The sequence below is a fragment of the Mugil cephalus genome, chromosome 18, assembly GCF_022458985.1.
Source record: "Mugil cephalus isolate CIBA_MC_2020 chromosome 18, CIBA_Mcephalus_1.1, whole genome shotgun sequence".
NCBI lineage: Eukaryota > Metazoa > Chordata > Actinopteri > Mugiliformes > Mugilidae > Mugil > Mugil cephalus.
The window spans coordinates 9,879,877-9,903,647 of record NC_061787.1 but is presented as its reverse complement, the minus strand read 5'-3'; the positions used below and the strand labels follow the sequence as shown (position 1 = coordinate 9,903,647).

Below are 23,771 nucleotides of genomic sequence, written 5' to 3'. Positions count from 1 at the left end.
CCTTGACTGGCAGTGTAACCACATGGTTGATCACGGTTGAGTAGACGGTAAAATGCATATGTTTTCTAACCACTGCCAGTCATTCAATTTGCAAGATACACTAATTTGCCCATGTGTGAACACATTATATACAGATGTCCAAGTTGTGACTTTTATGTATCTGTACAACATGTTAACATTTTAATAATGACATGTCAAAATACTCAGTTTGCAGTTCACGCTGTTAAAATAGATTAAAAATGAATGATATTTAATTGTGATTAATCGTATTTCTTAGTGTGGAAGTCAAAGGGTTAAAAGTTCCTTTCACTTCATATGAATCATGATTCCTGCCAGCTTTACTGTTGTTTTGACTGTTCTTCTTCCTGCAGTCCAATTTCTGCCCTTTCTTAAAGTGGAATAAGATCACTCCCACAGCTCCCATAACTATGCCTGCTGGTAAAATTCCAACCTGCTTCATCGATCACCTAAATTTATTGAGGCTAAGGCATGAAAAAAAAAAAAAACATCTTTATAACTGTATCAGTAGCTCCCGTGCACAGATACAGACATGTCATTACACAAGACCATGTGGTGGAGCACCTATACCTATTATAGTCTTAATGTGCAGGGCTGTGGGTGTATGTGTAATGCAGACTCAGGAAATGAAGTGCATTGTGGGCCGTAAAAAGGGAGTTGAGTAATGTAGGTGCTCTCGACTTCCTGTTCCCCTTCAAGGAAGAGGTTTACGTAACCACGGACGCCGGGTCAGCGTTCACGCGACAGTCTGACAGCTCCGGCGTGAGACTTGTAGCAGCATTTTTCTTCTTGTTTAATAGCCTCAGTGGTTGTTGACCTTTTTATACTCGCGGATGACCCCCTGATCTCAGACCAGAATGTTTCATTCAAGGCTTTTCCTCTCTGTATTTCAGGAGAGCAGAGGGAACAATACATTTTATTTTTGTTTCCAGGTTTCTTTTTCTTTCTTTTTTTTTTTTTTTTTGCCTCACCCTACACTACACAACCCATCATTTCTCACCGCTTGCATGTCAGCCCATCCCTGTTGTATTTTCCTCCCGTGTCTCCTTGGAGATTGTTACCATGACGCGCGGCTATCACTCGATTGGCTGAGCTCTGGCGCTGGAATGCTGCGCCGCTTTGACAGCTAAGCCTCAGGTGGTTCGTGCACAGGATCACCGAGTCGGCGTGTCCACATGAGGGACGTCGTAGTACGAGTAAAAAAAAAACCCAAATCCATCCACTCAAATAGCAGCGGAATAGCACTTTTAGCTCAGTTAGCGCAGGGCGCAGAACCCCTGTGGCGCTGCAGGGGAACGTTATGCGTGTTCCATTATACATGGAGAATAGGCTGAGTTAATGCAGCAGCTTGAGTTTTGTGTGAATAGATAGAGAGAGGATTAGCCTTGCTAAGCCGGGGGAGGTGTGCCACAGTTGCCTTAGGTGAAGAGTTTCTTGATTCTCATAAGTGGATCAATACTGCCCCCTGCTGCTTGGGCGTAATAGATGTAGAATATATTTATGGAGATCATGGATTTTTTATTTTTTTATTTTTAGGTTTTAAATATGCCCTATTGTACTAATATTTTTGACCTTATAATTAATTAATTTGTCAGAAGAAATGATGAAAATGTTTAGTTTCTCCACTCTTGACTCATGGAAGACACTCCGGCCTCCTGCTCCCTTGCTCCCCGCTCCCTGCCCCACCCGCTGAATAGGTAATTTGAGATGATACGTCTGAGTGGGTGTAATATGTAGAGTGGCTTGTTATGTCAGCTAAAAGCTCCCAGCTTCTCCTCAGTTATCTATTATTTATGCCACTGGAGGGTTGACATGTGTAGCTTCCTGCCCGGGGAGGAGCTCGCAAGACCGCTGCCATTCCTGTGCGGACATACAGCGAAAACTAAAAGTGGCTGCCAGACTAGTTTGAAACATGGGATTAGAATTTAGTCTGCAGCTATGAAATTTTAATCCTCCCTGTGTGTGTGTGTGTGTGTGTGTGTGTGTGTGTGTCGCCATGTGAGCACCCTCTCCTGAAATGGCTGCATGTCAACACTGGATGGTGCTCTCGGCTCAGGCACCGTTGCTCCTGCTCATCCCAGTAAAATGACATCCCAAAGTCACACATTTGTGTTTTTCGCAGCATTTTTTTGTTGCATTTTTGTGACATTTTTCTGCAAAAATTTGGTTGTATGCTAAATATTTCTCATTTAGCATCCACAACACAGCACGTGTGGCTGTTTTTTTAGGTTTTGGGAGTGGCCTCCTCCAGCCTTCCCTGCCCGGCGTGCACAGCTGTTCCCCTCCTCCAGATGGCACTCGTCTCCTACGGAGGGAAAACGCCAGCTCTCTTCAACCTGACACTCACCATCCCTCCAAAACCTCCTCTGTGCCCCACCCAAAATCCTGTTAAATTAGTGCACGCGGAGGAAAAAAAAGGGGGACATTTAAGCTAATGCAATGTTTAAATTTGTCTTGAACGAACCGGCCTGCTTCTCAACGAGCGTTTGTTGTGAGCGAAAAAAACATTTAAAGGTGACGCCGGTGAGTCAGTCAGAAGGTCAGATAAATAACGGTGGACGCAGACGAATCTGTGTGTGAATGGATTTAGGAGGCGGCCTCCTCGAGGGGGGGATGCTGCTGCTTTGACCGGTGACTGTGAGTCAGCGTGCACCCCGTGATGACTTCCTAACACATCCCAGGAAGGAGTTAGAGGACTCACAAGGGCAGGACGTAGAGGGGTCAATCTGTGGAAGAGAGTCAGCAGATAAATATAAAGTTCATCCAGACACTTTTGGTTGTTTTTTACGTCTCGTCTGACTCTTTAGAGTGTTTCTGAGGGGAAGTATTTCCTGAATATGGAGCAGTATCTTCTCTCTCTGCAGTTCTTAAAGGACCGTGCAGTTCTGGCCACTTGCGGCCTCTTCATCAGTTAAACTCATTGATCTGAAATCACCAGCATCCTGACTGTGCTTGCGTGTCTGCCCGTGTGTTTTAGATGACACAAAGTGTCGCATCGGTGTGGACTTTAAGAGCGGCCGCTGAGAGCCTCTCCACGCAGCCCTTCTTTCAGCGGAGCCAGCCGGTTTAGCTGACTCTTGTGTATGCGCCTGTTGCCATGGTTTCCAACTTTCATCAGGTGCCGTCCAAAGAGAGGAGCTTAGCCGGGGATGAGGCGCTCCCGCTTTCATCCTCCTCTCTCTCGTCTGCTCCTCCGGACTAACCGCCAGTTTTTACGTGTTTCATTTACTTTCATGGTGATGCGATGTGCTGGGGGGGGGCTTTGAAGGAGCCGTCGCCGCAGCGGAGGGAATATTTTTAGACGCCCGCGTCGTCTCGGGAGTGAGATGAGACGGACGACGGTGGATGTCACCTTCCGCCGTCAGTTGTCATGATTCAGACTGTCTGCGGGTTTGTTTTGATTTCCCGGATTGTGGGTGAGGAGGAGGAGGAGGGGGGCATTAGCTGATGTTTACCAGGGTGGCGACAATATAGAGGCGTGGCTACGAGGTAAACGAGTTCACCCCTATAAACAAACAAATGATAGTGCCCCCCCTCCCTCCATTCCTCCTTGCCTCGCCTTTCTTTTCCTTGTCGCCACGAAGCCCCTAAGCCATTTTTTTTTTTTTAGTCAGCTGGGCAGGACTGGCAGGAGACGGTCGGGGTGAGGAGAAGTTGAGATGGCGGAAAGGGAGGGGGGGCCGCGTGCCAGCCCCATTTGTGGGGAAGTGCTCCCCCATTTTCTGCCTGTCGAGTCGGGACAGTGTCAGCGAGCTCCGCCGGGTCCGGGTCTGGCCGAGTGGGCTAATGCGATGTGGCGTGTCACCCGGGGAATCTAGGTCAAGTTTAAAGCTGCCTGGCTCTGCCCGCCTCTGCCGCATTGTGACGCTTCAAATCCCTCCCCCTTCCACACACACGCACACACACACACAAGAATATTCAACGCACATCTTCACCTACATGACTCGTAGGTTAAGTGTTGCGTATAGATGAGAATGAGCCATGCATTTCCCTTTTCCATATTATTATAGACATAAACACTGAGACACTGCTGCTTCTTCTTTTTCTTCCCCCCTTCCCCTCCCCTCCTTTCCACTCCACACCCGAGGCAAGCTCTTAGCCGGTCCACGGCGGAGCCCACGTGACGCTCCGCGCCGTGGCTGGGGAAGGGAGGGCGTTGTTTTTCCCTCCATAGTAAAGCAGCAGGGCACGTGGATCCTCATGCTGCTGCTGCTGCTGCTGCTGCTGCAGCCGAGTAGTGGAATGTCAGCACTATCCCTCCTTCACATCAGACAGCCTCGAGCCCCCCGGAGCAGTTCATAGCAGGACGCTGCCGCAGTGCTAGATTTCAGCTGCGTCCTGCTCCTTCTCTCCCATTAAAGGGCAGGCACCGGGGGCTGGGAGACGGTGAAAGGCAGTGCCACCGAGGGGTCAGGCTGCTGCATGGGCGTGGCACTGTTTTGGCGTCTTCACCAAATTGAGCACGAGGCTTTTCTGCAATATCTGCAGATATATTCCAGATGTGGACATTTCTTATTAGATGCATTTTATTATTTCTACATAGTGATGATGTGTAATTACAGTGCGCTCATTTACTTTGCTACTATTTAAAAAATAAAAATAAAAAAATAAATGTTGTAATAAAGTGAATCTGCTGAGCTGCACAGAAAAAAAAAAATCACTCAAAAGTGCTCAGTGGCAGAATTAAACATCTCACTCGCCTCCCCTTCTAATCCGCTGTTTTTGGCGCATTACCTCATCTGTATTAATATATGCATGCGCTTTCAAGTCCCACTACTACTACTGTACTCGCTCTTCAGCCGGAGCCCGCGCCCCGATTGGCTGCCGCAATGTTTTCAATGGCACCGATTTTTTTTTTGGCTCCATGGATACAGCGAGCGGTTGGGTAGATCCTCTCAGCCAATGGGAGAGCTGCGCGGGCTCCGGCTTGTCAGATTCTGCCCCCGGCCCTGGGAGCAGCCCTCCCTTCGCTCACTGCGAGCACGCGATGGCTCAGTGGGGGGGTTCAAAACAACAACAAGGCTGTCGTCGGGGTCTCTGCGGCGCCCGGGACATGCCAGGACTGTAAGGTGCTACTGAGGGAGAAGGGAGGGAGGGAGGGAGGGAGGGAGAGGGACTTCTGTTCCTTAACCTCTCTCTGATACAATGTCTAAAAAAGTGTTTCACTTAGTTGCTCAAATAGTTATAAACGCCTCTTTATGAGTGTGAGGGCTTCCGTCATAAGAAGAGGTCAGCTGCTTTATAACTTTATGTAATTTGTTTATGTTATTGCAGATGGGTTTGTAGTGATATATATTTATAAAAGCTCTAAATTTAATCTGTTTTTCTGGTGCACTTGAAGATTCTCCGCTGGACGTTGAAATGCAGCCACACAAATCCCCCCCGTCCTCAAAGTGACCTCATTTCTAAAGGCACCGGGGCCCTGGCAGACTGGCAGTGCCCTCGTTGTAGCGCCGAGAGCCCAGGCTGCTCTGCCCGGCCGCCTCCAGTCAGCGTGCGGCTGAAAGGTGGCGGTAGAGGACCGGTGGAGGACCGGAGCAGGCCCCCACACCCCCCTCCTCCCCCTCCCTCCCCCCGGTGGCGGGCAGTGCCCACATCATCCAGCAGGGAGGGCAGCAGTGACGGCCGCTCGTCCCTTCTGAGGGCCGGATCAGGTGGCGCTTTCCGACAGCCGCTGAGGTGCAAGTGTTGGCACAGTCAGACATTCAGGTCACATTAGCGGAGGGTAATAAGACGAGGCTGGACAAGGCAGGTGGGTCTTTGCAGGTGGGCTCAGGTTTAGACCAGTAGAGTAGAAATAATATCATGCGCAATAACCTAAAAAAAAAATAAATTAAAAAAAGTCCTGGTTTATGCTGATGCAGGAGAATTAAATTGTAAATCTCCTTAAATTCTTAATTGAATCTGGTAATTAATACCAGCTGTCAAAATGCAGACCATAGAAGAAGAGAAAAACGATATATGCGCAGAAACATATTGCTTAAATAAATAAATGGTTTGTTTTTGTGTAGCCAGACTGTCACTCTAATATCCCAGATATTTTTTAATGAAAAATAAGCTGGATATCGCGCCCCCCCCCCCCCCCTCCACCTCCTCCTCCTCCTCCTCCTCCTCCTCCTCCTCCTGTCTCGCGACGCATCTCATGCATTTTAAAAACTACCCCAACTAACCCCCTGCACCTGACTGCTGAGTGTGTGCTTTGCTCAGTCGCAGCTCCTCCCTGTCTCTCAGAATTACCCGCGTCGGCGTGATTTACCCCGTCACCAGCGGCCCTCGCTCGGTCCCCGTAGCTTTTTCGCCCATCGCTCAGCTCAGGTGACATCTGCCTGCCAAACTTCGGCTCCGTCACTCGTTCCGCGGCGACGATGCGTCCGCGGCGACTTCCTGTCCATCTCCTCTCTGTCACCAAGGGTTAAGTCAGGAGCCGCTGTTTTATCCACAAACTCCTGCAGACCTCCCGACTTCTGAGAAACGTCGACCATGTGCTTTCCAGGAGTCGTGGGGGGGAGGGGGGGATCGGCAGAGCGGGGAGCAGGGTGAGGCTCTCGCTTTTCATTGCACAACATGCAGCTGAGGTGTGCTCGGTATAGATGATATACAGTATGTGCTCATGTGGGGCATCCAGAGAGGGTGTAATGCAACTGCTCTTCCTCTATTTCTTCACACGGAGATCATCTAGAGCCGTGGCATGGCCCGTTATGGAGCCGCTATCAACATAGATCGTAGTAAACAGTAAAGTGACTCTAGAAGTGTCAAAGTTTAGAGTAGGAGTCCTCAGCGTTTAAGCAGATGGTGTGCAGCAGTGGTTTCTAGGTTGGTTTGTCGTTTCTAGGTCACGGGGCTCACCTCACGGTACCCAGCCTGGTTTTCTGGGCAGGATCATGTCGGCTCTCTCTGCATTCATCTAGCCACCGGGTGACTTTAAATAAAGCGTCGATCCATGTGAATGGGTTAAGGCCCCAGAGTTGGGGGCGCTTTTAACGCTTCTCATTTGTCCTCTGTTATAAAACATGTGCAGATAAAAGAATTCAAAACCAGTTGACTTTTTTTTATCAGGCCGCGCCCAGCCACGTCTTGCGTTAACATCCGTCCTTGGCAGTCCGATCGGAAGTGGCCACCTTCCAGTAGAGGTCCAGATCACATTTGGCCTCATTCCTTTGGTCGTGCAAACACGCAGTGCATTCTGGGGCGGCGTAAAAGAACACCTGTTCGGCAAGTGTGCTCTTGCATAAGCGGCGTTTTGCCTCATTCATTAGAAAAACAAAACACACACAAAAAATCATCTATGCTGCTTTTTATAGCAGCATAGATGTTTGTCCATTAGTAATGAGAACCTTTTAAAGTATTCTGTCCTTGACAGAATGGACATGGGTCCTCTGAGGGTGTCCTGTGGTGTCTGGTAACAGGACGTTTTTAGTGGGGGCCTTTGGGTCCTATGGGTTGAGGGGAGGAGCCTCTGTGGATCATCCCACAGATACTTGATCAGTTTGGGATCTGGTCAACACCTTGCGCTGTTTATCATGTTTTTTGAGTTGTTCCTAAACCGTTTTTGTGTGTGTCTGTGTGTGTCAGGCTGCATCCAGCTGGGGGTGGCTGCTAGCATCAAGGAGTGTCATTGTTATGGGGTGGGGGTGTCTGGTCTGGTCTAAGCGGGTGATACATGTCTAAATAACATCCACACGAATACCAAGTCCAAAAGTTGACTGACACTACCTGATCCATGAAGCCGTGATGTTCATTTTATAGACTCAAACAATGGATTTGTACAGTAGACTACTTACAGACTAAATAAGGTGAACTGTAGGCGCCCGTGTTCTGAGGTTACTGTACCACATGCAAGTACTGGCATTGCTGCGTTAAATATTGATGCCATGTTTCAGGTCTGATGACTCCACTCCCTGAAAACACTGAACCTGCAGAGACGATCAAATGAATTTAAGAGCTTGGCAACAAACACCCGACGTTCATCCTCATAAACACATTTAAATGAACGTTTAATTGGACACGTTATCGTGCAGCCAACACTCACCTGCATCATGCATGAACGTGCACTCACCGGGCAGTTCGTTAGGCGCAATGTCACAAACTGCCTCCTCCAAAGTGAAACGGTTTCACCATAAACTGAGCACGACGGCGGCCATGAAGGGGGTTTTAGTGCAGCGCTGTTATATTGGGATGCGTTTTTTTTTTTTTTTTTTTCACCAGTGCACCTAATGACCTCGGGTGTAAGTGTATAAGAGACATCCCCGTGGAGCATGGTGAAGTGGATTACTTTGCATACCGCTGCCCGTAAATGCTTACGAATGGCGGGGAGAAGTTTAGCAAAGCAGAAAAACTCAAACTGTGTATTTTATTTTTGGGGCTTTTTGGTCTGACATCTGCCTGGGCTCAGGAAACACGCACCGTGGGGGTCCGAGGGGAGCGCTCGTGCGTCTGCGAGCGGTGGGCACATCTGGGGCACCACTGAGTTCAAACAGGCACCAGAGCAGTGAAGCAGAGCGGGAGCGAGGTGCCGCGGATACATCGGCGTAGCGGCACCTGCTCGCCTTGCCGCTTCTGTTTTTATTGATTTCTCTCTCTCTCTTTTCCTCAACAGGTATCATCGTAACATGGGGAACCTACTGAAAGTTTTGACATGCACAGATCTGGAACAGGAGCCCAATTTTTTCCTCGATTTTGAAAGTGAGTTTCTTCTCAGGCGATTGCTTCCGATGTTAATCACGCGACAATCTCACCAAAGCTTTATCGACTCCGAACTCTTAAGTCTTTTCAGCCGCGCCGCCACTTATCTTTAACACTGCGTTCCTCCCAGCAGCAAAGGAATCAAATCTACCACCAGAGCTTTTGCGCTTTTCCATCAACCTGCCTTTTCCACGCTGGTGTGTGTGTGCAGAATATCAATCAGGGCAGAGTTGCAGCAGAGCCCCTTCCCCAAATATAAAGCAGTGAAGTTCAGCTGCTGCGTTGCCTAAGGCCCCTCAATGCGGCTTGAACCTGTACTGTACTATTCTCACACTTGGCAAGCGCAGAGACTCAGTCATACCTTCAGAGGAAACAGTTTTTCTGCAGCTCAGACTGTTTCTAAGTGATTTTTATGTTAAAGGAAGATCACATTTATATATCCAGCTTTTATACTGCAGTGCTCATTATTGTAGTTTTCTTTCATTTTGCCACCTTCACGGGTTTGTAATAGTGTTTTCTGAATAGCATTACACCTAAAAGCCCAAACTGAAATCATGTTTCTTGGTAGGGCTGGGGGGTATGACCAAAAAAATGTATGAAATGTAAAAATATTATAAATGTAAAAAAATGTAATGTATTTCACAATATTTTTCAAAATTCTGATGGTATCACAGTATATTACGGTATTTTTTTTTTTATACATAATCATGTGTTCACAACATTTTCTATTGGTTGAGGGAGGAATTAATGCCGTAGATTAACTAAGAATGGACTATTTTACTGTGATGATGAGTAAATATTGTAGCATAATACCACACTACAGGTTAGCATGGTCCCGTGTTAGCTCTGCCTGCTGATGTGGAAATATGGGGACATTTACAGCTCGAAGATAAAGAAAAAAAATATATATTATCAAGAATGAAATGAAGAAACGGGGACAATTATGGTTTAATTTATTTTGACATGTTTATTCACATTTAAACTGCTTTGTTTGTACCGTTTCTAGCAGCGCAACCAACTACCGTAATAATTGTAGTGTGCGCGCAACATTTTTTTTTCCCCATTCATAAAAAGCTAAAATTGGGGACACTTTTGGGGACAGCTACATTCAGGGGGAAATTTAGTCCAAAACGGGGACTGTCCCCAGAAATCAAGGACGTCTGGTCTGACTAAAAAAATAATTCTTGGTGAAAATGTGCAGTAAAGAGACTATGGTTACTGTGTTTGAGCATAAGAAACATACTTGGCAGCGCGTCCTTGCTTCAGGTATTGAAAAAGGAAAGCAAGAAAAACTCTGTAACTAACGTAGCTGAACCCCCAGAGCTGTTACAAGGCTCCAGCAGAGTGCATACTATAACCCTTATCCATTTGTCTTCTTTTATCTCGCTCCATTTTCCTTTTCTCTGCCAAGGAAAGTGGGTGGTGTCGAACTTAATGGGAAGCAGTGGAGAGGGGAGATTATTTCAGTGAACTCTCATTTACATAATTGAAAAGTTGCTTAATAAACTTTATGCGATTTGATCGATTTCCTAAAATCTTTTTTTTTTTTTTTCTCTCCTGCGGATTTGCTGTGAATATGAACTAGAGACCAATCAGATCTGCCCCCCCTTTTTGACCTTCCTGTTCTTCTTGCAGATGCCCAGCCCACGGAGGCTGAGCGAGAGGTTTGGGAGCAGGTGGACGTGGTGCTGAAGGACGCAAGGGATATCCTGGATGAGCTGCAGGCCTACAAGGGAGCGGGGCAGGAGATCAGAGAGGTACACCTGATGCAATTACCCACCCCTGACTGACGGCAAACACAAGTGCTGCAGAGTTGAGACATGCTGCAGAGAGCTCAGGAGGGTGGAACACGCTCTGGTTTGAGCCTCTTCACACCTGGCATTAAAATCTCCATTTATTTATTCATTTATTTATTTTGCTCTATATGCAGATAAACCCTTAAACCATCAATTGGGGAACAGTAGAATATTTTATCGCTACAGCTGCTTCACAACTGAGAGCAGCTCTGTTTTATGTGTGCATGTCACGACTTTGGCTTCACATGTGTTAAGTTATTATTTATTGATCTCCGCCCTGACGTTAGTTAGACCTGCGCAAAGCTCAGATTACGACTCCAGCCCTGGAAGTTTCCGTACGCGCCGTTATCTCCGGCCGTAAAGGTAAACAAAGATGTGGGGGAAATACGCAAACACTCTCGCCCCCTCGTACATCAGCGCGGCCGCAATCAATAGTCAACACAGGATCACACCTGTGTGTTCATGTTAAACACTTTCATTTGTAGCGAGTGGACAAACATCACCCATGGTGTGTTTTCCTTTTTAAGAGATCATTTATAATCGTGTGGGTTTTTTTTTTTTCTGAATGAATGAGGCAAGCACCTTCATGCGTGAGCGGAGTTTGCCTCATTCATTCAGAAAAAAAAAAGGTGGGGAGTTTAAATGGGAGTTTAAACAGGAACATCTGCGGGTGTTTCGCCTTTTAAAAACCTGCATGACCAGTGTCTGTTAACGACGTACACTTACCTGACGTTTTTAACAGTTTGATCCCGTTTTCTGTCTCTGGAGGCCCCATTCTCAAGGTGCAAGTGGGGGCGACACATCTAGGGGACAGATGTTGAGACTGTGTTGTAGATTGATGGCAGATAGAGAAGGATTTTCTAGTTTGACATAGACGATTCCTTTGCTCCTCTTTCAAAAATTTCTCTGACCAAAGTTTGGAAATAGTCTCCAAATCCTTTGAAGTTTCCCCTCATGCTTCATTTTGTAGAATCTGATTCTACAGATCTACGACCGGAGCGGTGCAGTGGGATCGGAAACATTTTACAGTCCCAGTTTGGTTTCCAAATTCAAACTTAGAAAGAGTAGCTTCATGACAGACGTGCAGTCACTACTTTCAGTAGCCACAAAAATGCCTGTGTTGTTCAACTTTTATGAGTTTCCAGCCCCTGTGTTCAAAAGAAGTTTTCCAATTTTGCTGGTATTCCACCAATTAAGCAGTCAGCTCCTATGTGATGTGTTTCTTGTGCACTCTTCTTGTTAAAGCTCGGCCCCTACATTACCCACAATGCAACATATCCACCAATAATTCGATCGGGGGTCCGGCTGTGTCGTGCAAGTGGCGGACTCACAATTAAAGATTAGTCTAACTGTGGTTTCCTTGTTTTGATTTCCAGGCCATCCAGAATCCGAGCGACGAGGCGCTACAGGAGCAGGCGTGGGCGGCCGTGGTCCCTTTGGTCGGCAAACTCAAGAAGTTCTACGAGTTCTCCCAGAGATTAGGTACGCGTTCCCTCTACAGTTATTACAGTCATTATTATGTAGGCCAGGATGAACCACATCACCGTCTCTCAGACTGACTCTTGCTCAGACGCCGCTTCGAGTGGAACGAGCTCAGGTGTCCCGTGAGATTTCCCTCAAAGCGGCGCCACCGGCGCTCCGAGACGTGCATTAGTTTATGATTTTCATATTAAAGTTCCTCCGCTTCCCGACGTGTTCCATGCGATTCACGGTGAACTCACGCAGACGTGACCTCGGCTCGTGACCTCAATTGTTTACGTGCGCATCTGTGCTATTGACTGCTGAGCTGCAAAAGTCAACAGACATGCGACACATACACAATAACATGCATGCACGCCAGCCTTATATAAACAACCCCCTCCCTCCTCCCTCTTCCTCCTCCTCCCTCCTCCTCCTGCCAGCCGTGCATTTCTCTATATGCTGCTTGCGTTGCACTGTGCGCTGACCTCTGTGTAGGATGGGGCTATAGGTTGTTTAATTAGCATGGATACAAGGGGGTGGGGACTCAGGCTTACTGCTCCCTGATCTTCTTACGACCCCGAGGCTGTTGGTGGAGGGGGGGGGCACGTCAAGCCTCAACGCCCTCAACCCCGTAATCCCAGTGGCAGTGGATAGGGTAGTCAGTGGGAGCAACGGGCGGCGGCGGCGGCGGCGACTGAAACAACGATGGCTGTTATGTAATAAAGTAGGTCACCTTCCAGTCTCGGCTGCTGCTCTATTTCACCTCCTTGACTTCAGGCTTCAGGGTCCTTTGCAGCCTGCTGTCCTACCCTGACACGCATGTAGCTGAAAGCCCTTTGCTACAGGCTGGTGGAGCGATACATCCAGAGCAGAGCTGCACCTTACTTACGTAAACGGGCTTTGTATTTCAAATGAAACGACTCGTATCTGCTATCCACACAGGCATTTAAAACTGAAAACGGAAGGCGATTTTCTCACCACAAACACGCTTCAGATCTAAATATGATCTTCGTATTTTGTCTGAAGTGCAATAAAAAAAATATTCACAACATTTGACAAATGGCAACAAAATTTCACATTTGAGAAGCTGAAGCTGCAAAATGTGTCGCTTTCCTGCAACGTTTGACACATCGGTATGCATTCTTTCATACATGTATTTTTATCTTTATGAACACATTTAAAACTTTACATCTTCCTAATGCTTCTTTTTACCCTAAAACAGAGGAGAGACCCCCTACCTACTATATGTGATCTATATTAAACTCGGCATTTAATATTAAGCTATCCCTTATCCCTTTACTAAAATATGTTGGATTCATGTTAATGTGTATTTAAAAAAATTAAAATTTGTGTGGGAAATTAAAAAAAAAATATATATATATATAAAAAGTCTAATCAACCAAAGATTTTGCGACCCCCCTGCAGTACCTCCGCGGACCCTCTAGGGGTCACGAAGCGATAAGCAGCAACAATTCTTACATTTGACAAACTGAGATGAGCAAATGTTTGGGCTCATAAATGTCATCAGGTGATCATTTATAGAAACACTTGTTTAATTTGACACGAGATAATTTATATTATTACAATCACAGCTCAGAGCAGCTTTTTTCCCAATACTAGTTTATACTATATGTCGTCGACTGTGTGCTCTAGACCAGACAGAAGTCCCGCCATCCTCCGACCCGCCCCTCTCTCCCTCTCTCTATGCGCCTGCATTCTGCTCGCCTGCTCTGCCGTGACCTGATGAGATCAGACATCTCCCCCCCCACCGCCCCGCCCCTTCCCCGACATACTGAAGTGGCTCATTTCTGAGGCCCTGAAAGCAGCTCCATCTTCTGTTTTGACTGGGATGTAGAGAGGTAGAAAAAAAAAAAAAAAACTGCACGACTAAGGCCATTTTTAATCAGCCGCTCTGCTGCAAACGCTGGCCCAAGCAGATGGGAGTCATTACTGAATGGCAAACGTGCTCAATTTACCGCACCGCACTGCCAGCTCCCTGTCCGTCTTCTGAAGGTCCTCTTAGGGTTGTTTTCATAGGCCGCTGTCTGAATCCGCCTGTTTCGGGGGGGGGGGGGGTTATGTTGACATGCGTGTCGTCGTTTGTAATCAACGAGGGCTGTAAAATAAATCTATTTAGCTCGTTTGGTGTCGTGCAGCATGTTGGGCTCGCCCTGTGTTATATCACTGATGAAGCCTCGGCGTCTAGACTGAATTCTAAGACTGCGTCTATAAATAAAAATTCCCTCAGGGCTTTAAGTATTTTCTATTTTTTCCCCTTTTTTTTTTTTTTTTTTTTAAAGTGTTTGAACAAGACATGTTTGCTTTTTACATGCCTGGAAGTCGTTCGGCATATTTCAGCGAATCTTTTCCTCATTTCCCTGCTCGTCTTACACGCTTAATTATCAGACTATGGGTATGCTACGTTAAGGCATGGCACAGCCTTTGTATTTACTTACTGTCAAAACAATGAGTGTAATCCCACTTGAATTAAATCCTGTTCCTCTGCCCCCCCTCCACGTCATGCCATTGAGATAATTAGTCCCATGTCTCTCCACCCCCCCACCCCCCACTTGCCCCATCCGCACCCTTGAATTCTCCCCCTCTGTCCAACCCAGAAACTGGCACTGGGCCCTGGGCAGTTTGGGCACCACCGCTGCCCCATTATCTGTCTCCATCCTAATCAGGATGCTTCAGATGGCCCACGCTCTGCAGTGTTCACATTTTCTAACTGTGGCTGTGATCCAGTTTGAGAGACGCTCCTTGACCTCTGAGTCCGTGTACAAGGATTCATTCCTCTGTGTGTGTGGGTGTGTGTGTGTGTGTGTGTGCGCTCTGCAGATTATAAAGCATTTTGAGGCAGATAATGGGGTATTAAAGCAGATTTAGCAAGAAAACAAATACACATCTAACCCTTTATTAACTAATACACAATGTACAAAATTATCACATTCTTTTTGGACTGCAGCTAATAATTAAAGTTTTTTACATGATCAATAATGTGAACTAATTCTAAACCGTTGCGTTTAAAATGTTGCATTTCACAGATTAAACAAATTAACCCTATATAAGTAATGCATTTCACATCACAAAAAATCATGGAGGCTTAAACCCTAATTTTACAAATAAAACATCATTCTGGCGTAATAACAGCCTCAGAATAGGAAAAATGTACTTACATTATAAGTACATCTTATAATACAGAGCAGACTGGAACAGGGTGTGCACCTTAAAGGGAAAACATGACGCTTTCGCAACCTTCTGAGGGGGTCTAAAGAGATGCTGGGAGAGGGATATAGGGGAAGAGATATCTGTTGAAATTAAAGTTTAAAGGGAAATGCAGACATTTAGTTATTATAGTTATAGATAAATTATTAATAGGACTTATTATTGAACTTATGCAAAATGGCTGATGACTTATGTTGGAGATGTGATGCTTCCTGTGGTACTTTTTCATGCCCTAATGATAGATTTGCTCTGGTCTAAGATTATCTCCTTTATTAACACTGTGATGTCATCTGCACTGGTAAAACAACCGTGGCTTGGTCTGTTGGGTGTGATACTGAAGGGAGGTGGGCTAAATGTCGTGTCCACACCATATATCAGTGAAGGAGCGGTTTGACAAAATGGCCGAGATTTCTTCCTACGTAACTCTGTGTTACAGGCTGATGGATAAGGAAGAGTTATATATGACAGGAGTCTTCAACGTTTTTCAGACCAAGGACCACAAACTGATTGAGACTATACAATATGTGTTCTATATTAAACTCGGCCTAGTGCTCTTTATACACATTATTATCATTTTGCATTTAGCATTAAGCTAATTGTTTTACTTAAATATATTGGATTCATGTTGATGTGTATTGAAAGAAATTTAAATTTGTTGGGGAAAATTCATAAAAATATATAAAAAAAAAATGTGAACCAAAGATTTTGCGACCCCCCTGCAGTGCTTCCGTGGACCCCTTAGGGGTCACGTACCCCCTGTTGACGACCTATGATATGATATATAACAATATGGGGCCTTATCCAGCAGTATGCATATATTTTGAATATGTGTAAGTGTACTGTTGACCTCCGTTGTACTCCCTTTGTGTTTGTTTTTTGTTGTTCTTTTTAATCTCCTGTTCCTGTTTGCCTGTTGTTTTTCTGCTGAAAAACAATGAAAAGTGACTTTCAAAAGAAAAAAAGATACATCAATAATGAATAATGACATTTTCTCCGTTGTTTCTGAACTCTCTATCCTGCAGTATTCATCACTCTATCTATCTCACTGCTACAGACGGCATTTTTTTTTTCCTCCTCTGACCTTTGCATCTCAGCCTGAGCCGCGGCTGAAGCTTTTAACTCGGTGCTTAAATGACAAAAACCTCAACGCGAACCATTCAGCAGCGCTGACTGATGACCTGGAAGACTACACTCATCAGCTGAACTGTCTGTTCTTCGCGGCCTTTATTAAACGGGTGAAAAATGTGCGCGCATATTCCATATCAGTCTGTCTCTTTCCCAACAGAGGCGGCGTTGCACAGCCTCCTGGGAGCTCTGACCAGCGAGACGTACAGCGACCCGACTCAACACCTGGAGCGGGAGCAGGCCCTGGCCAAGCAGTTCGCCGAGATCCTGCACTTCACGCTGCGCTTTGACGAGCTTAAAGTATGACCGCCTGTTTTTTACTGTTTTTCTGTTTATCCCCGAGTGTGTGTAAGCTCTGCTCTTTTCTGCTGTGACACAAACCAGACCTCTCAGTGTACCGGCAAGCTGCTGTTGCCACCGAATTGATTTTTTTTTTTTTTTTTTGAGCTCTGTGCAATTTTAAACTGCAGCCACAGAGCACATGATTAGCATTTAATTAGAATCCTGATACTGCTCTGCTGTTTATAATACAGTGGATGTCAGTGGAATGGCTAATGAGGGTTATTGCAGGGAAAGAGGTCTGCAAATTGTCGTCCTCCTGAGCCGAGTTCTGCATAATGTGGCAGGTTTTTACAAATGGCCGAGTCCGATCTGGCTCGAGTTCAGACGCAGACTGCTGACGTGCAGCCCAGAAAACACCAGGAATCGAGTGCATCGGTCAAACGGCCGGCGTCAAAAATTGTGTGAAGGCTCATCTGGTTAGACAGTGGGTGAATGGGTTGGCCCATGCGTCGTCGGTCCTCGGATACAGAGACTACAAACAAAAAAAAAATGCTCCCCACCTCCCCTGAGGCGGTTTGCGGCGACGTCCCAATTAGTGCCCACCACCCAGACTGGCAAGATAAAAACACGAAGGTGGGAGAGGGGGGGGTGGTAAGGTGGCATGCCAGTCCTATTCATCAATCTTTCACACTCATACACGGGCTTCTGACCTAGATAAAGTGTCTGCGTGGCGGGCGGCCCCTCCCTGCTGGAGCAGCCTGTCTCTCCTGGTGGACACAGTGGACACAGACTGAGTACCAGCCTTTTGTAGCGGGATTAGCACGCTGCCAGTACAGCTTTGACTGCGACAGGCTCACACAGGAACGAGCATAATTGGCCACATGATGAGCTCTCGCTGGGGCTGACGTTTGAAGGGAAGCTCTCTGGTTGGTTGGCTTCCTTTTTTAAGAGGTCAGGGTGACTCCACGCTTAAAGTATCAGATTCATATTTTCTAGCCGACGCACTTTTGAACGTGTAATGTCAGCGGGCAGGCCCGTGTTCGTCCCGTGTTCCCTCCATCCTCGCCTCTCCTTAACGAGGCCTTTTTATCAGCGTCGTAGCTGTTAGCCCTCCTGTCAGAAGCGATGCTCGGCTCGGCTCTAACTGGAAAACAACCAAACATTTCCTGACAGGAGGCGCCGAGATGTGGATGTAAGCAGGGAATGAGTGTCAGTCGACTCAAATCCAGTTCAGCAAATAGAACTGTAATTGTATCAGTGTGCTTTTATGTCATCTCCCCCTAAAGCTACATTTCTGCCTTGTTGGCTAAAGCGTTCAGTCATCATGGTGCGTTTGATCCAGGACTGAATGTCCTCCTGCAGGCTGTGCCACCTACAGACAAATCTCTCTTCCTCTCTCTGTTTACTCCCCGTAGTAAGATGCATTTTTATTTATTTATTTATTTATTCTTCTCCTGCAGATGACAAATCCTGCCATTCAGAACGACTTCAGCTACTACAGGAGAACCCTGAGCCGCATGCGGATCAACAACGTACCGGTGAGCTCGTCACACCGAAATGATAGAAAGCATATTTTTATTTAACAGTTAACTAAATTACATCTATGTGAAAGGAGGTTGCTTGTACACAGTTGTAGAAAAAGTTAACATTTTCTGCAGAATTAAGGGCGTGTCCACTTTGAGTGGCAGGTGGGCGTGGTCACGTGTTGCTTTCCCATTGACCTAAATGTCTGTGCACCTCAGCTACACTCCCACTCCATCTCTTTAGTCATTTTTGGAATAGTGGTTGTTAGGAAGAGGTGATTTGTTAATTTTTTTTTTGTTCAGACCAATATGCGTTTTTCAAATCCAAACACCCTTCGGATGTTAAACGGCATGTGTGGATACATACTTTCATCCATCTGTGTAAAAAGATGCTCAAAATTGCGACGCGTCAGTTATTCTTCCCCATTTTCACCTTTTGCCTCAACATAGCAGCGAAGACAGAAGTCTGACTTTAATGCCAAATGAAAGCTGTTGAGATGAGGCAGGTTTTGTTCTGTGGATACCAGGACACCCAACTAGCTTTAATGGACTTTTCTATTACCTGGGTTTTTCCTTCCAGGAGGCGCCTGTGTTATTCTACCTGACGCGTCCCATTTCTGTCTGTTCCTCACTTTGATGTGTGATCTCCAGGTGCAGATTCAGTCTATTTATTCTTGAGCCCCTTGTGACATTGTAGGAAATTATGATTTCCTCCTGATTTCCCTATATGTGTCACCAAAACCGTCCAATCAATTAGTTGCCTGCCAGCTTTCAGTGATATATTAATATAAATACAATGAGTTTGTAGCGACAGAATTAAACAATCCTTAAATGTCAGACGCCTTAAACCACAAATAACAGAAATTACCTAGGTGCCACAAAAAGGAAGTATTGTTATGGGATGTTTCCTGTGCTGACTATGAGCAATATCATTTGAGATATTAAATCCATTCATCACCATTCAAGCTTCAGCTCTGCCGATCTACGTCTTTGTTCTGTCGATTCAAAGGCGAGGAGAAGGTTTGCTCGGGAACCGTTTGATTTCGGCGGCCTGTGCGTGAGCCGCTTCGACCCGCGTGACAGGAGGTTTTTATTCTTCCAACCAAACTACGCCATTAGCCAAATGGTTCCAGACAAGTTGTCGTTAGGACCTGTCATCGCCAAGAGACGCTCACGCTGCCGTCTCCTCCTGGCGGCTCGGCCGTGCGCGCTTTAGTCACCACTCAGACGAGTGACTCATTCAGACGCGAGATGAAACGCATCCGTCCCGCGCAAACAGGCTTTGAGCTCACATGCCATCGTCGGTTAAAACACAAATTGGTTTGAAGGTTTGGGGCAGGAAGTGTTGTTCTTATTTAAATACGCAGACAAATTTAGAACAGACTCTTCGAGAGGCGCCTCGTCCTTTGTTGTCCTCCAGGTGTTGTCGGCGTCTCGCTCCGTCTGAAGCTGTAACGCAGCCGGATGAGTTAGTCAGCTGGGGAACCAGAGGGGGTGGAAGGCAGGGGGGCTCGGAGATGTTTTCCTGTCTGGATTTTATTTAATCAAGTCTCTTTTCATTTTTTTTTTACCTAATGTATGCGCCGAAGCCAAACGAACCTCTTCTAAGTCCAGATCAGATTTTAGGTGATTTTCATCTGTTTTGCTCAGAAGAAATGCCGCAAGGAGGAGCAAATGGATTTACTATTTCCCTCAAATAAACTTTTAATAAAACTTCATGGTTTACTGCATACTTTAAGAATTTACTAAAAGAGGGTTGAACACGGCAAGATGCTAATAAAGCGAAGCAGAGACCTTCCAGGCAGGTTTTAGTGGAAGCCTGTTTAGGAAGCCTTTCGCACGTAGCATTACGAAAAACTCCTCGCCACGAATAAATTGCTCCGAGCGAAATTTATCCTACAAGTTGCATACCCCGTCTTCATCGGCCCAAACTGATTTGCATTCTATATTTCATCCAATATTTTATGTTCCAGTTCTATATTGAATGAATATTTTTCATTACTTAAACCCAGTCCCTCACTCTAGGTAGCTCTTTTTTTCAATTTTCTGGGTAACAGCTTTTTCAAAGATCTCCAACATCTTCTATCTTGATTTGTGCTGCTGTTACATTCACACTACGATAGGAGGGAAGTCATTTTTTTTTCTTTTTTCCCACCAATGCTCAATAATCTCTTGTCCCCTGATAACGCAATATTACATGCTCTGTCTCCTCACTTCAAAATTAATTTTCTACCTAAGTAAACATTCATTAATCGTCTCATTGTTTCCCTTCTCATGTCTCTATAGAGGTCTTAATTGGAGCCATCTTGGTCCTGTGTTGTGTTTGAGTAAATGCAGTGTCATATTTTCTTCTGATTTCATTCATAAAAATCAACCAATACATTTGTTCAAATAAAAAACCCATATTTTTTTTACTGTGCGCCAACTTTGATTACTCAAGAACAAAACCAGTTAGAGTGATTCTGACTTTTGTGTTAGAAACTTCAGAGTCATGACTTTTAAAGGAGACCAAGCTTGGGCGTGAGCTCCAAACTGTTCATGAACAGCATTCAGTTTACTTTGGGTTTGTCCTAAGTCGTGAAAACTTCCAATCTCCTCCAAGAGGTCGACGTATAAAAGCTGCTGTTATCTTTTCAATGATTTTCAGGCAGAGTGTGAGAATGAAGTCAACAATGAACTGGCCAATCGGATATCTCTGTTCTACGCCGATGCCACGCCCATGCTGAAGGCGCTGAGCGATGGCACGACCAAGTTTGTATCGGATGTGAGTCCTTTGCTTTTACGAAGTGTTAGCTAATGGCTAATTAGCCGTGTGTGCGGAAGCATCCTCTCATCCTTTCCCTCTTTTCACAGAACAAGAACCTGCCCATCGAGAACACGACAGAGTGCTTGAGCACGATGGCGAGCGTGTGTAAAGTCATGCTGGAAACGCCGTGAGTGACCTCCCGCACCTGCTTCTCATGTCGTTCTTCTGTGACTGTGTTTGTTTTTTGTCTCACTCTTCCTCTGTCCCCCCTCTCAGGGAGTACCGTAGCCGCTTCGCCAGCGAGGAGACGGTGTCTTTCTGCCTCCGGGTGATGGTCGGGGTGATCATCTTGTACGACTATGTCCATCCCGTGGGGGCGTTCGTCAAGTCGTCCAAAATCGACGTGAGTGCGGCTTTTCATACACTTTTGATAACGGTCGCAGTTTCCACTCAAGCTAACTCGTGTCTTTTGTCGTCCACAGATGAAAGGCTGCATCAAAGTCCTCAAAGATCAGCCTCCGAACAGCGTAGATGGCCTTCTCAACGCTCTCAGGTCAGCTCGCCGTCAGATCAGATGGTTTCTTTAACTGGCACACTCGCATTAAACAGGAGAGGGGGAGGCTCACGCTGCGAGTTGGATGATATTTGCGCCCGTTCACAATCAGCACCGAGACATCTCGGTTTGTTTTACTCCCCTTTCCGCTCAGTGACTCATCCGCCGCTCAGTTCCCCAGGGATCCGGTCAGCTGTGAGCCTGACGCGGGTTGGGTGTCGGAGCCTCGCCGTAAAAGGCCGATTACATCTGACACCTCGTTCCCTCACGGTCTCCCAAATTTCCGCCGCCTTTCACAGCTGCTCCGGCTGACGCGGCCGTTTTCTTTTTTTTTTCCAGAGCCGACCTCACATCTGTATCTCTCTCTCTCTCTGTCTCCCTCTGTGTTCGGGGGCCTGAGGCGGGCCGCCGCCGCCGCCGCTGCCCGGCCATACGAGGTCATTTTCGTGCAAAAGCTTCTCTCAGTGACTCAGCACTGATCTTAAGCAGGATGGCAGAATATGCGAGAAGCACGCAGAGGTGGAAAGTAACAAAAAGCGTGTACTCAAAGCTCTTGCTGGAGAGCCGCTATATGTTGTGCAGTTTTTATTGAATAACTGTTCTGAGATTGAGCCCTTCGTCCAAAACGTTTCAGATGTCAGTGAGTGGCACCAGCAATGGTTCCTTATTGTGCAATGAGTCGTTTCTTACTTTGTCTTCCATCTATGGGAACACATACTTGTTGAATCACAGTTAGGGGCAATATTATAAAAAATTGTGCAAAATAATCTGTAAAATAACTCTCATACACTGCAGACTACCCAATGTGATCTGCCTTTGCTAAGGAGAGTGAAGCTGACCCTTTTCTTTATTCTTATTCCTGCTCCTGATTTTCCAAACTAGGGTTTTTATTTGACACAGTGTAGTAATATTCTCATTTTTTTTCCACTTTTACTAGTCTCCTGGTGGTTCTGTGCATACTCTACGCATCATAACATTTCTGTCTTTTATTTCTCCCACACAGGTACACAACCAAGCATCTGAATGATGACTCTACCAACAAGACTATCAAGAGCATGCTGCAGTAGGACTGAGCTGCTACAACTGCTGGGGAGAAACCACTCTGTTCTCTCTCCTGACTGATGTCGCTGCACAAAATGTTCTTTTTTTTTTTTTTTTTGGTTGTTTGTTTGTTTGTTTTTGGCTTTTTTTTTTTTTTAATAGAAAAAAAAAAGAGCTACAGCTCCGCCCTCTTTTGTAATGCAAAATGCTACTGCCATTACGAACGTCTTTTTCTGTGCCAAAAAGATGTTGCTGATGTGTTTTCGATGAAAGGCCATGTGACGATGGCAGCTAATGAAAGCATTGCGGATCCTCTGGGGTTTTTTTTAAGATGTCTTGTTTTTCCCTGTATAAGGGACGGGAGTGCTTTGACTTGAAAATTTGAAAAAGAGAGATATATAGAGAAGTATATATATATATTATTTTTGTTTTGATTTGTTATTTAATTACGTCCTCTGCATGATGAAAATGATGTCTTTTCCTTCTATTTAAAAAGAAAACCCTGATGGTTCAGTTTAATTTGCTCGATTGTGCATTATTAAATGTTTTGTTATCGGAATGGTACTTGTCAAGATGTTAAGAGTACTGTTTTTATATTTTTTATAGGTTTTAATTTGTGCATATGGTTGTTCATTTCATAGCTGTGTTGTATTTTTCTTTTCATTTGAAAACTTTAAACTGTGATGTGTGCAAAATCAGATTAAAATTGGGAGTATGTACTGTAAAAGAACAGTATGCTGTGGCTGGAGAAATTAAAGCAGAACTCTTGTTTTCTACAACACACCTCGTCAGGTTTCGTCTCTTATCATCTTATCTCTTGCCCCCGAACGGCTGAGGAAAAGGTTGGGTTTTTCTCATGTGAACATGTCGTGAGGTGTTCCTGTTTTAACCACAACACATGCAGTTGGAAGAAACATCTGTGATCTGTTGTCCTGATTAACGGTACACAATAACACACAGGTTCTCTGAAATCAGATCAGATATTTTAATATTAATACTTGATTAGACAATACAATACAGATATGAACAAAGTGTGTGTGATAGAGAGAGAGAGCGAGACCATTCATGGTTTTAAATTTCATAAATATGTTTACCAGCAAATTATGAATATAATAATAAAGTCATAATTATTACATAACAATTAAATAAATGATGAATTAATAGTCATTACATATTATTATAGTAAGAATATATAAAGTTACATAAAGCTTCAATTAATAATTATTTTAAAGAAAGAAAGAAATATGCAAAAAAATTAATTACAGTGATAATAATCAGAAAGATAATGGATGGGGGAGACAAATCTCTTATGAAACTGA

General features: G+C 45.3%; 1 protein-coding gene across 1 annotated transcript in view; it reads left to right on the top strand.

Moving 5' to 3' along the window:
• fam49bb (family with sequence similarity 49 member Bb) overlaps positions 1-23,231 on the top strand; it is a 35,037-nt gene extending 11,806 nt beyond the window's left edge. The window contains exons 3-12 of the mRNA XM_047568521.1: positions 8,615-8,700; positions 10,336-10,457; positions 11,873-11,978; positions 16,468-16,607; positions 18,050-18,127; positions 20,760-20,876; positions 20,966-21,045; positions 21,135-21,261; positions 21,341-21,411; positions 22,415-23,231. Of these exons, the coding sequence (XP_047424477.1) occupies positions 8,628-8,700; positions 10,336-10,457; positions 11,873-11,978; positions 16,468-16,607; positions 18,050-18,127; positions 20,760-20,876; positions 20,966-21,045; positions 21,135-21,261; positions 21,341-21,411; positions 22,415-22,478 (978 nt within the window). The 5' untranslated portion in view covers positions 8,615-8,627 and the 3' untranslated portion in view covers positions 22,479-23,231. The remainder of the gene's footprint in view (positions 1-8,614; positions 8,701-10,335; positions 10,458-11,872; positions 11,979-16,467; positions 16,608-18,049; positions 18,128-20,759; positions 20,877-20,965; positions 21,046-21,134; positions 21,262-21,340; positions 21,412-22,414) is intronic.
• The last annotated feature ends 540 nt before the right edge of the window (positions 23,232-23,771 follow it).